The sequence below is a fragment of the Podarcis muralis genome, chromosome 8 (assembly GCF_964188315.1).
Source record: "Podarcis muralis chromosome 8, rPodMur119.hap1.1, whole genome shotgun sequence".
Lineage (NCBI taxonomy): Eukaryota > Metazoa > Chordata > Lepidosauria > Squamata > Lacertidae > Podarcis > Podarcis muralis.
Window position 1 is genome coordinate 3087745 of NC_135662.1, and position 13527 is coordinate 3101271.

The 13527-nt window shown below is 48.1% G+C and overlaps 1 protein-coding gene across 1 annotated transcript in view; it reads left to right on the forward strand.

Annotated features, from left to right (window-relative positions):
• LOC114600186 (1-phosphatidylinositol 4,5-bisphosphate phosphodiesterase gamma-1-like) overlaps positions 1-13527 on the forward strand; it is a 75117-nt gene that overhangs the window by 38760 nt on the left and 22830 nt on the right. The window contains exons 5-15 of the mRNA XM_028736024.2: positions 540-620; positions 2429-2463; positions 3168-3240; positions 4136-4237; positions 5331-5449; positions 6997-7082; positions 8622-8742; positions 9590-9758; positions 11037-11156; positions 11255-11362; positions 12668-12855. Of these exons, the coding sequence (XP_028591857.2) occupies positions 540-620; positions 2429-2463; positions 3168-3240; positions 4136-4237; positions 5331-5449; positions 6997-7082; positions 8622-8742; positions 9590-9758; positions 11037-11156; positions 11255-11362; positions 12668-12855 (1202 nt within the window). The remainder of the gene's footprint in view (positions 1-539; positions 621-2428; positions 2464-3167; positions 3241-4135; positions 4238-5330; positions 5450-6996; positions 7083-8621; positions 8743-9589; positions 9759-11036; positions 11157-11254; positions 11363-12667; positions 12856-13527) is intronic.

Here is a 13527-nt window from a genome sequence, read left to right on the forward strand (position 1 = left end):
GCATGCCTAATGAGCCGAGTCGAGGAAGCTTTTAGGCAGGAGACGACTTCCTTCTGAAAGCGGAAGTCTGGTTTAAATAAGGAGAGCAAAAAGGGAACACAAACTTTGGTAAAAAGTAATTGCACTGGGCATGTGTCTTCCGAGAAGGCAGAGTGGGCAGCACTCACAGTGTTGGGATCGGGGCCAGGAACATAGGGTCCCACTCCTCCCGGGCTGACTCTGTGCATTTAACCAACCTAAAACTACCAGACTTTTAGAAGACATTTGAAGGCAGCCCTGTTTAGGGAAGCTTTTAATGTTTGATGTATTACGGTATTTTAATATTTTGTTGGAAGCCGCCCAGAGTGGCTGGGGAAGCCCAGACAGATGGGCGGGGTATAAATAATAAACGATTATTATTATTATTATTATTATTATTATTATTATTAAAGGCTCCAGCATTACATTACCTGAGACTGGGGGTGGGTGGGGGGCCTGATCCGTGCTCAGTCAAAGCAAACCTCATTAACCCTTTCCCTTTTTGTCTTCTGCCCACGCAGGAGGTTGAAGTCCGGAATGAAATCACCTTCAGCCACTTTGCACACTTCTATAAAAACCTGATGTTTGATGCTCAGAAATCGGTAAGGACATTTGGGACACTCTGTTTTGAGTTCTGCTGAGCTGCTGTTGTAGAGTTTTTATTGACCAGCTTTAAAAAGTAAAAGTTCTTTTTTTGGGTGGTTCCTTTCTTGTGATAGTTGCAGGGTTTTCTCACACTTTTTAGAAAGCCAGCCTGAGAATAACAATAACAACAACAACAATAATAATAATAACAACACAGTAGTACCTCTGGTTGCGGACAGGATCCGTTCCGGAGCTCCAGTTGGATCCCAAGGTTTCCGCAACCGGAGGGACCGCTTCTGCGCATGCATGCGCGGTAATAACCCGAAAATATACTTCCAGGTTTGCTGCTTACATATCCCGAAGTTTATGTAACCGGAGGGATACGTAAGTGGAGGTACTTTATATTGATATTTAATAATATTGATATGTAATAATGATATTTATTTATGTATTTATACATACATACATACATACATACATACATACATACATACATACCACCGCCCATCTGGTTTCCCCAGCCACTCTGGGAGGCTCCCAACCAAATATTAAAAACATAATACAGCATTAAACATTAAAAACTTCCCTAAACAGGGCTGCCTTCAGATGTCTTCTAAAAGTCAGATAGTTGTTTATTTCCTTGACATCTGACAGGAGAGGCAGAGGGCCTTCTCGGTGGTGGCGCCCGCCCTGTGGAACGCCCTCCCGGTGCAGAAAGTGCACAGTCCTCTTTGTCCAGCAGAGTCAGGCATTGCACTCTTGAGGGGGTGACACTTAAGTGACCAAATGCCAAGAAAGGATCCTTTCCCCCTAAAGTCCTCATAGCACCCTCAGCCTCAGATGCAGCTAGTATGCGTATCGTTTTCTTCGCCAAACTTGGCCAAAACATCTCCCTTTCACACCTCGGGGATGGTTTGCCGTTAACTGGGACGCTGCTTAAAAACCTGTCCTTAAAGGATTAACCGACCGTTGGTCCTCGGTCTTGGTTAAAGTTTGCTGCCCTGTCCTCTTTTTATGCATTGTCTGAATTTGAAATGGCAAAAAAATAAAACGTATAAACAGTGGCGTAGCGTGGGTTGTCGGCACCCGGGGCAAGGCAAGTAATTTGCGCCCCCTAACCCGTGGATTTGCGCCCCCTAACCCGTGAATTTGCCCTAACCCCAGATGTTGCGCCCGGTGCGGCCGGCCCCCCCTGCACCCCCCACGCTACGCCACTGCGTATAAACATTTGCAGCCTTAATACCAACCATAGAAGTATGGCGGCAGAAGGTAATGGAATATGCAGAAATAGCCAAATTAACAGGGAAAATTAGACAACAGGGAGAGGAAACATTTCAAAAAGAATGGAAAAAATTTATGTCATATATAGGAAAGTTAAGATGAAATAGTGAAACCAGTAGAATTGGAAATAAACCTCATAACGGGAAAGATTAAGAAAAGTGATGGATAATAAAAACAATAAGGAGCAAAATGTATAAGGAGATTAATATAACTAACAGTAGTTGTAAATGAATACAGACAGACAACAAGAATTGTATAAACAGGAGGATTTATTTGTTTATGGATGTAGTATGGACAAATATGGAAAATGAATAACAATATACAAAATGGATGGAAAATTATATCTGATATAAAAAACCAGAAGAAGGAAGGAGGGAAGTCAGCGCTTAGGAGCAAGTATAAATGTAAAATGCAACACATTATGGGTATGTGGAGTATGTAACTGGAAAACTAATAAAGATTATTTGAAGAAGAAAAAACATTTGCAGCCTTGCCCATGTCCTGATTGCATTGCTGATCGCTGTGTCGCTTCTTTACATTTCAGATAATTGAGCAACTGGAGTTGTCCTTCCCCTTACGGTAAGTAGGCACCTCCCTGAGGCTGGGATCGCTCATTTCCTGTCCCTTGGCCTGAGTCTCCATGTTTTCGTTGAAACGAAAAGAGCGGCACAGGTCAAGAAGGGTGTTGGCAGGTTTGGTGAGCTGCCTTCCTTTCCGCCAACCTGGTGCCCGCTAGATTTTCTGGACTACAACTCCCATCAAACACAGCCATCGTAAGTCCATGCTACCTTGGGCTGGTGGGAGTTGTAAAAACCCCAATCCTCTGGGGGGCACCGGGTTGGAGAAGGCTGTTAGAAAGAAGCTAGAAAGGTTCTTTGAAACACCAGATTTGGATAAAACCTTCCAGCCCAGGATTCACTTTCCCAAAGTGGTTAACCCAGAAACATGAGTGCAACAGCAGCACTCTCCTTGTGAATCCCAGTAAGCGGTATTTGGTGGTATACTGGTTCCTCACAAGGAAGTTCTATAGATGACCAAGAGGAAACCCAGCCTCAAGGGATTTGTCTAATTTTCTGGAAAGCCATCTCAGATAAATGCATGGGTTTCAAAGGCAGGCCAAAGGAACTGGGTATAATGTCCTGGGTCCCTCTGCTCCAGTTTTCTCATCTTATGAACAGGCTCAGACGTCACAAAATGTCCTGTGCATGGGTTTTTGTGTGGTTGGGTTTATGGGGCATCGCCAGGTGGATTTTTGTCTCTACTCTCTTCGACTCTCTCCCTAGCAACGTGGACCGGCCAGAACTCTGCCAGATCACGCTGTACGACTTCCAGAAGTTCCTGCAATACGACCAGAAGGTATTTGCAAAGAGAGGAGCGCTTAGTTAATTCTGCGGTGGAAGGTTGGGCTTGGGAGAGCCTCTCCTGCTCAGAGTAGCACGACAGAGAAAGATCCGCTTGTCCCATGAAAGTAACGCATTAACCGGTTTTCCTTGGTAACTGACAGCTGGCAGGTAGGACATTGGAGACCTTTTCGGAGCTGGCCGTAAATCAACCAAACGCTTGGTGCTCTTGCACAGTGAAAGCAGCTATCATCATGGCAATGCTGGCTGGAATAATAATAATAATAATAATAATAATAATAATAATACCCCACCCTCTCTGTTGCTTTGGGTCCTCTCTGTTGCTTTGCAATGAAGGTTGGATTTCTCCAATTAAAGCAATCACAGGATTCGTTTTCAGCCTGGAGAGATTTCACCCAGAGTCTGTTTGTGATGAGCTCTGATGTCGTTCATATTTACCTTTTTAATTATTATTTTTTATAGTTTTTTATTGACATATATTCAAAGACGTACAGAAATACAGTACATACCCATTGCAAAGTATCTTTTTAAATAATATACTGAAATTAAGCAGCTACTTAATATAAGAAAGAGCAAGGGCAGAAAGGAGAATAAGAAATAACTACAGAGAGAGGGGGGGCCAGAAAGAGAAAGAGAGAGAAGAGAAAAAGGGATTAAATAAAGATAAAAGGCTATCTTTTCCAGCTCTCTGTCCTGCAGCGAGATAACAGCCAACCATTCTATCTTCTATAAACTAGTATATTTTTCAACCTTCAGATCCAGGTTTTACAAGTTCATTTTCTCTTTCACGCGAAAATCATTACTGAGCATTTGTTAATTCCTTACGGACTTTTTGGCGTGAAAGAGGAGCTTCTTACTTACAACTCTCCCCTCCTTCCCTTTCCCTCCAGGAGCCGTGGGCAAGTGACATTGCCAAAGTCCGGGAGTTCATGTGCAACTACCTCCGGGATCCCTTCAGCGACATGGCGGAGCCCTTCTTCCAGCTGGACGAGGTGGGTGGCACCCTCCCCTCCCCTCCTCACCCTGTGGGGCACCAGAAGTCAGCTCACCATAGAGCACGCCCTGCCAGCTTCCATTCTGTGGACGCAACCACAGAAAGCGCACTTCAGTGTCTTCCAATTAACTCCAAGGCATTGCATGAGCTGAGCTCTGCTCACAGGAGAACCCCATGGAAGGAGCAACAACTTTAACCCATCTGCTCTTCTCCTTGCAATCCTCTGTGCCCCTCTAAAGGGTTGTGGGACTACGAGGAAGTTGGCATAGGGGGCTGCAGGGAGACTTGGCAAACATCCCCCTCCCCATAACCTCTAGTGGGAGGCAGTTCCCCTTTCGAGCAGAAGGAGCCAACTCCTGGAATTTAACAGCCTAATTGGAATTTCACTCATGTGTTCGCCAGCCATATGACCCCGGTCCTGAAAGACCTACATTGGCTCCCAGGATGTTTCCGAGCATAATTCAAAGTGTTGGTGCTGACCTTGAAAGCCCTAAACCAGGCATCCCCAAACTCGGCCCTCCAGATGTTTTGGGATTACAATTCCCACCATTCCTGACCACTGGTCTGTTAGCTAGGGATCATGGGAGTTCTAGTCCCAAAACATCTGGAGGGCCGAGTTTGGGGATGCCTGCCCTAAACGGCCTCGGTCCAGTATACCTGAAGGTGCGTCTCCACCACATCGTTCTGCCCGGACACTGAGGTGCAGCTCCGAGGGCCTTCTGGCGGTTCCCTCCCTGCGAGAAGTAAGGTTGCAGGGAACCAGGCAGAGGGCCTTCTTGGTGGTGGTGCCCGCCCTGTGGAACGCCCTCCCATCAGATGTCAAGGAAATAAACAACTACCTGACTTTTAGAAGACATCTGAAGGCAGCCCTGTTTGGGGAAGTTTTTAATGTCTGATGTTTATTGCTTTATTATTATTATCATAATTAATTGGGAGCCGCAATATTAATTAATTATTAGTGGAAAGCAGGTCTCATGTAAATGAGGACTCCAGCCAGACCACATCTGCGGTGCTCACCTAATTCTGAGAGTCTTTATCCCATTCCCCAGCTGACCTCTAACTGGTTCCTCCTTCCCCTCGGCTCCCCGCAGTTCCTGACGTTCCTGTTCTCCAAAGAAAACATGGTCATGGACTCCAGGTTCGACCGAGTGGTGCCGGAAGAAATGAACTACCCTTTGACTCAGTACTGGATCTCGTCCTCCCATAACACGTAAGAGCATCTCTGGGCAAGAGGGTCTTTTGCTCAGGGGGCGGCCTCAGTTGTGTTGAAGCGAGGCTGCTGGGTCAAAGCACCAGAACTTCTGAACGCCAGCCCAGCTACAGTGGCACAGCTGGCAGGGCCCCTGTGTCTTATGAGGGAACCATAGAATCACAGAATTGTAGAGCTGCAAGGGATCCCCAAAGGGAATCTAGTCCAGCCCCCTGCAATGCAGGAATCAAAGCTTTTCAAAAATCCTTGATAGATGGCCATCCAACCTCTGTTTAAAAACCTCCGGTGAAAGAGAGTCCACATTCTGAGGGCATCCATTCCACAGTTGCACATCTCTTATCCCGATGTCTAGCCGGAATGTCCTCTCTTATCCTTGGACTCTGTCCATGGAGGTGCAGGTCAATTCTGTGCCCAGGGCAGCTGTCTACCAGCTCCACTTGGTACGCAGGATGAGACCTTCCATGCCCGAGGAAAGTCTCACCAGAGTGGTGCATGCTCTGGTTATCTCCCGCTTGGACTACTGCAATGCTCTCTATGTGGGGCTACCTTTGAAGGTGACCTGGAAACTGCAACTAATCCAGAATGCGCCAGCTAGACTGGTGACTGGGAGCGGCCGCCGAGACCACATAACACCAGTCCTGAAAGACCTACATTGGCTCCCAGTACCTTTCTGAGCACAATTCAAAGTGTTGGTGCTGACCTTTAAGGCCCTAAACGGCCTTGGTCCAGTATACCTGAAGGAGTGTCTCCACCCCCATCGTTCAGCCCGGACACTGAGGTCCAGCTCCGAGGGCCTTCTGGCAGTTCCATCACTGCGAGAAGTGAGGTTACAGGGAACCAATACAGAACAACAAACCCCTGTGTTGCAAACTTAACACAACAAACTATACAAGCAACACGCAGACCCGTATACTAGACAGCACTGTAATTCTTATTGCATAATATACATGATTTAGTAACAAAATGTGTGCACTTGTAAATTCTCTAATATATTTGAAATCAATTGAACACACGTCTGTCAATCTTTGAAAGTCCGCAGAAGAGGAGGTTAAGGGGGTGATATGATAGCCATGTTCAAATATATAAAAGGATGTCACATAGAGGAGGGAGAAAGGTTGTTTTCTGCTGCTCCAGAGAAGCGGACACAGAGCAATGGATCCAAACTACAAGAAAGAAGATTCCACCTAACATTCGGAAGAACTTCCTGACAGTAAGAGCTGTTTGACAGTGGAATTTGCTGCCAAGGAGTGTGGTGGAGTCTCCTTCTTTGGAGGTCTTTAAGCAGAGGCTTGACAACCATATGTCAGGAGTGCTCTGATGGTGTTTCCTGCTTGGCAGGGGGTTGGACTCGATGGCCCTTGTGGTCTCTTCCAACTCTATGATTCTATGATTCTATAAGAAGTCTATGGGTGGAAACAGTCAGATTATCCGGGAACACTTGTCCGTTGTTATTCACCTACTACTTCGGCACCATGAACGCCTAAAAAAAGTTTTGCCGCTTAGCCCACAGGATTGCATCTATTACTTGGTGTCTCTGCCTCTTACAGGTATCTCACGGGGGACCAGTTCTCCAGCGAATCCTCTCTGGAAGCCTATTCCCGCTGCCTCCGGATGGGGTGCCGCTGCATAGAATGTGAGTCCAACTTTGGGGGATCCTGCCCCAGCTTGGCTTCCGGGTGCCAGTTGCTGCAAACCACAAGTTGAGAGAGTTGCTCTTGGGCTCAAATCCTGATTGTGGGTTTCCAATTGCGGGCACCTGGTTGGCCACTGCAAGAACAGGATGCTGGACTCGACAAGCCGATGGGCTGATCCTGCAGGCTCTTCTTAGGTTCTTCATTTGTTATTTATTTGGAGCATTTGTTTCTGTTGGGATGCTGCCAGGGAGACGGGGGCATCAGGCCCCCAGCTGGCTCCAGCCACCGGCCGGCAGCCGCGCAATCTCCATGTCACGGAACAGCATCAATCAATCAATCAGTGACTCGAGCCTCAGTTGCCTTCTGAAGCTACCGAGCCCGCTAATTAGCAGAGTGAATGAATCTCCACAACGGAAGTGGCGGACAGAGCCCTGTGTAAGCTTTATTTACAGCATTTTATTCAGCAGCAGGAACAAAGGAAAACATGTCTGCTTCCCTTTGTGTCCAGCAAAACAGCAATAAAGCAAAAGCAATATACAAAACAGAAGTTCCCAGCAGACTGTGCTGGAAGTAAACAGGCATGTGACACACAACTGTCATGCCTGATCCTTTTAAGGTGGAACGGAACTATATCCTAACAGTTTTGGCCAAATGGGCTCCCAGAGCGCCTTGCATAGAGTCAATTGAAACAAGACAATTTGCACATCTCAGCCAGTGGCTCATAGCACTTGGTTTTCCGGGCGGTGGGCAAAGAGGGATTTTGCAAACCAGTCCTGGTCTGTGGCTTTCTGTGCCGTGTTATCTTTCCATCTCTTAGCTCAGAAGCAAGCAGATTGGGATTAAACTGAAACCTGCTACAGCCTAGGAAGTTAGGCTGTTAAGTGAGAGTTCTCCCGAGCATGCACAGAGTTCTTTTCTGTAAGCACTGGCTAACCTCAGCTCACTCTCTCATATCTGATACTAAAGGGCAGAGATGCCAGCAGGATTCAGATGTGCCTTTCTGCTCTTTGCACCCCCCCCCCCAAAAGGAGAAAGACAAACAGATGCCTTGTGTGTGTGTGTGTGTGTGTGTGTGTGTGCGCGCGCATGTGCGCACATTTGTGTGAGTGTGTGCCTGTAGCAAAGGGCCGGGCAATCTATACATCATTATTATGGTTGCTACCTGATTGAAGAAATCCTGGCCAATGAATTGCGTGAACTGGGAAGTCAATCAAATAATTAACTGATAAAGTTCCGCATCTGAGTATAAACCAGCCCACCAGAAATTTTGGACTACAGTGATGAGAATTGTAGTCCAAAACCTCTGGCAGGCACCAGGTTGAAGAAGGCTGGTATCCATAAAATTTCTGCAGCGAGAAGCATGGAAAGTGGGAAGCTTCTTTTCAGGTGACTCTGGGCACTTGCAGTTTTTAATAAGCACTGGTGTTAAGGACAAATATACATAAAACCTTCCTGGCTGATGAAAAAGAAATTCCATCTTAATGAAAAGGGCAATTAATCTAATCATTAATTCAGTACCAAATCCTCTCCACCCACAGTGGACTGTTGGGACGGTCCGGACGACCTGCCAATCATCTACCATGGCCATACGCTCACCTCCAAAATCAAATTCTTGGACGTGCTGCACACCATCAAGGAACACGCTTTCGTCACCTCTGAGTAAGTGATGCTGCCCTTCCTCTCAGCCCTTCCCTCTGCCTTCTCTTTCCTAAGAGAGGGGCGTGTTTGGTGCCTGCTACCCGTGACTCTAAGAGGGACGTGGGTGGCGCTGTGGGTTAAACCACAGAGCCTAGGACTTACTGATCAGAAGGTCGGCGGTTCGAATCCCCACGACGGGGTGAGTTCCCGTTCCTCGGTCCCTGCTCCTGCCAACCTAGAAGTTCAAAAGCACGTCAAAGTACAAGTAGATAAATAGGCACCGCTCCAGGGAAGGTAAAAGGCGTTTCCGTGCGCTGATCTGGTTTGCCAGAAGCGGCTTAGTCATGCTGGCCACTTGACCCGGAAGCTGTACGACGGCTCCCTCGGTCAATAAAGCGAGATGAGCGCCGCAACCCCAGAGTCAGCCACGACTGGACCTAATGGTCAGGGTTCCCTTTACCTTTACCTTTACCTGTGACTGGGAAAATTTGCTTGTGCAAAGCTATTTCCCGGGATCTCCGGGAAAATTGGAATCAGTGATGAAACCCCAGAGGGTATTTTTCACTGATCTAAAGGCGTATCTCGAGAGAAGGATCCTGTATTTTGTTGCATGTGTGGGAGTGTGGAAACTCAGCAATACAGGTGTCTCAGAAACGCAGGTGTTTTCCTCTTGCGCTGTGCCATCGGAGCAATTGCATGGTGTGTGAACATGTGAAACCTCCCAATGTTGCCTCAGGCTGCCGGATTGGGGCAGAGGCCTGTCCTCTCGCCCTCTGTAGCACGAGGTTTGGGGACAGGGCTGTGTGATGATGGCACACTGCAGGTTTCTCGAGTTGCACCTGGGTGAGTCCGCCTGTCTTTCGCCTAGGTTCCCCGTCATCCTCTCCATCGAGGACCATTGCAGCATCGTGCAGCAGAGGAACATGGCCGCGCACTTCAAGAAGGTCTTTGGGGACATGCTGCTTACCAAACCGGTGGACGTCAACGCGGACCAGCTGCCCTCACCTGCCCAGCTCAAGAAGAAGATCCTCATTAAGGTAGCGGGACTCTTACCTGCTCTTTATTCTGAGCTGAACTCTTAGTTCAGGGGTCAGCAAACTTTTTCAGTAGGGGGCCTCTGTCCCTCAGTGGGGAACCAGACTATATTTTGAAGGGGAAAAATGAAACAAATTCCTATGCCCCACAAATAACCCAGAGGTGCATTTTAAATAAAAGCACACGTTCTACTCAAGTGAAAACACCAGGCAGGCCCCACAAATAACCCAGAGGTGCATTTTGAATAAAAGGACACATTTTACTCATGTAAAAACACCCACTTCCGAGAAGGCCCTCTGTCTGGTTCCCTGTAACCTCACTTCTTGCAATGAGGGAACTGCCAGAAGGCCCTCGGAGCTGGACCTCAGTGTCCGGGTAGAACGATGGAGGTGGAGACGCTCCTTCAGATATACTGGACCAAGGCCGTTTAGGGCTTTAAAGGTCAGCTCCAACACTTTGAATTGTGCTTGGAAACGTACTGGGAGCCAATGTAGGTCTTTCAAAACCGGTGTTATATGGTCCCAGTAGCCACTCCCAGTCACCAGTCTAGCTGCCGCATTCTGGATTAGTTGCAATTTCCGGGTCACCTTCAAAGGTAGCCCCACATAGAGCGCATTGCAGTAGTCCAAGCGGGAGATAACTAGAGCATGCACCACTCTGGCAAGACAGTCTGCGGGCAGGGAGGGTCTCATCCTGCGTACCAGATGGAGCTGGTAAACAGCTGCCCTGGACACAGAATTGACCTGCGCCGACATAGACATCTGTGAGTCCAAAATGACTCCCAGGCTGCACACCTGGTCCTTCAGGGGCACAGTTACCCCATTCAGGACCAGGGAGTCCTCCACACTCGCCCGCCTCCTGTCCCCCAAAGACAGTACTTCTGTCTTGTCAGGATTCAACCTCAATCTGTTAGCTGCCATCCATCCTCCAAGCACTCACACAGGACTTTCACCGCCTTCACTGGTTCTGATTTAAAAGAGAGGTAGAGCCTCTGGCCTCCTTTTGAATATCCAGGCCAGCCTTTGCCAACCTGGTGCCCTCCATATGTTTCGGACTAGAGCGGTGCTCAGCCCCAGCCAACATCTGGAGCCCGAAATCATCTGGAAGGCACCAGGTGAAGGCCGGTCTGGTAATAATTCAGCTGGTAGATCATGAGGTTCTTAATCTCAGGGTTGTGGGTTCAAGAACCGCCCTGAGCAAAAGATTCCTGCATTGCAAGGGGTTGGACTAAATGATCCTTGGGGTCCCTACAATTCTGTGATTCTGTCCTTTTCTTCCAGCACAAGAAGCTGGTTGAAGGGAACCTCTACGAGGAAGTCTCCTTGGCCAGCTACTCCGAGAACGACATCAGCAACTCCATCAAGAACGGCATCCTTTATCTCGAAGACCCCATTGACCACGTGAGTCTCTTGCTTTCTCCCGCGGCTCAGGGGGTCCCTCGCCTTGTGTCCCACCCCCCTCCGTTGCTCTGACACTCTTTCCCCCTCCCTTTCGGCAGACGTGGAGCCCGCACTACTTTGTTCTGACCAGCAACAAGATCTATTACTCCGAGGAGACCTCCCGCTACCAGTCCAACGAGGACGAGGAGGAGACGGAGCAGAAAGAGGTGCGTTTCTGGAGTCTTGCAGAGGCGCTTGGCTGTGAAGAAGGCAGTGGGGTGCTCCCATTTTAACTGTGGCAGGGAGTTCCACAGTTTATGCATTTCTGTGTGTGCTGAACCTTTCAACGTTCAGCTTCGTTGCCCGTGAGTTCTAGTGAGCCTGAGCTTGGAGCAACCCAGCCAGATGGGTGGGGTAATAATAATAATAATAATAATAATAATAATAATAAGCGTCTCCACCTCCATCATTCTGCCCGGACACTGAGGTCCAGCGCTGAGGGCCTTCTGGCGGTTCCCTCACTGCTAGAAGCCAAGTTACAGGGAACCAGGCAGAGGGCCTTCTCAGTGGTGGCGCCCGCCCTGTGGAACGCCCTCCCATCAGATGTCAAAGAGAACAACAACTACCAGACTTTTAGAAGACATCTGAAGGCAGCCCTGATTAGGGAAGCTTTTAATGTTTGATGCATTACTGTATTTTAATACAGTGGTGCCCCGCAAGACGAATGCCTCGCAAGACGAAAAACCCGCTAGACGAAAGGGTTTTCCGTTTTTGAGTTGCTTCGCAAGACGATTTTCCCTATGGGCTTGCTTTGCAAGACGAAAACGTCTTGCAAGTCTTGCGATTTTTTTCCGCTCCCCCCCCCTTTTTCTAAGCCGCTAAGCCGCTAATAGCCTTTTAGCCGCTAAGCCGCTAAGCCTTTAATAGCCGCTAAGCCGCTAAGCCGCTAATAGCGCTAGTCCGCTAATAGGGTTGCTTCGCAAGACGAAAAAACCGCTAGACGAAGAGACTCGCGGAACGGATTATTTTCGTCTTGCGAGGCACCACTGTATTGTGTTGGAAGCCACCCAGAGTGGCTGGGGAAACCCAGCCAGATGGGTGGGGTATAAATAATAATAATAATAATAATAATAATAATAATAATAATAATAATAATAATAATAATATATTATTATTATTATTATTATTATTATTATTATTATTATTATTATTATTTCTTTTACTATAGGGCTCTTCTTAGTTTTTTTATCCTGACCGTCACAGTCAGCTCCTGTTTCATTCAGGTGACACAAACTGTCCTGCCTCCATCCCCAATGTCTGTTGATATGCGTGCCTTTCCCCCCCACCCCCCGAAGATGCTTCTTCAGCAAAGTCTGAAAAGGACATGAGGATATTAAATGTTCTGTGGCTTCTTCTTGCTTCCTGTTCTCCCTCCCCCTTGCCACTGAACCCCCTCTTTCTTTTCCTTCTCCCCTCCCACCACCTCCCCTCGACTTCCCCTTCCCCTCTCCTGCCGCCTTTGGGCTTTTTAGGAGTTTAACAACAACGAGCTCCACTTCAGCGAGAAATGGTTCCACGGCAAGCTGGGCGGGGGCCGCGATGGGCGGCAGATCGCAGAGAAGCTGCTCCACGAGTATTGCACTGAGACGGGCGGCAAAGACGGCACTTTCCTGGTGCGGGAGAGCGAGACCTTTGTGGGCGACTACACCCTCTCCTTCTGGTAGGTCGTGTCGCGAGAAAGAGCTCAGCCCCAACCCCTGTCCGGGTGCGAAGCATGAGCTGGGAGCCCTCCACCTTGAGAGACCTTTGCTCCTGACGTGCCAGGATGCTTAATCTGGTGGGACACCTTGAAAAGGAATGGCCTGTTCTGGTCTTTTTATTTCCACTTTCTACCCTTCTCTCTCCCCATTTTTTTTTTCTTAAAAGAAGTCATCCTTAATTTCTTCCCTTCTCCCCTGAAATGTGATAGTGACTTTTTAACTGCGAAAACAAAATAGATCCCTGCAAAACCAGAGAACTATTTTCTGGATTGTGCAACATGTTGGAACTGGGCGTACAGCTTCCGGGTCATGTGGCCAGCATGACTAAGCCGCTTCTGGCGAACCAGAGCAGCGCACGGAAACGCCTTTTACCTTCCCGCTGGAGCGGTACCTATTTATATACTTGCACTTTGAGGTGCTTTCGAACTGCTAGGTTGGCAGGAGCAGGGACCGAGCAACAGGAGCTCACCCCGTCGTGGGAATTCAAACCGCCGACCTTCTGATCGGCAAGCCCTAGGCTCTGTGGTTTAACCCACAGCGCCACCTGCGTCCCACTCAGACTAATAAGAACCATTAATCTAGGTATTTCCACCTTCCTACCCACAATTCCCGATATTTCTACACCAGTCTGT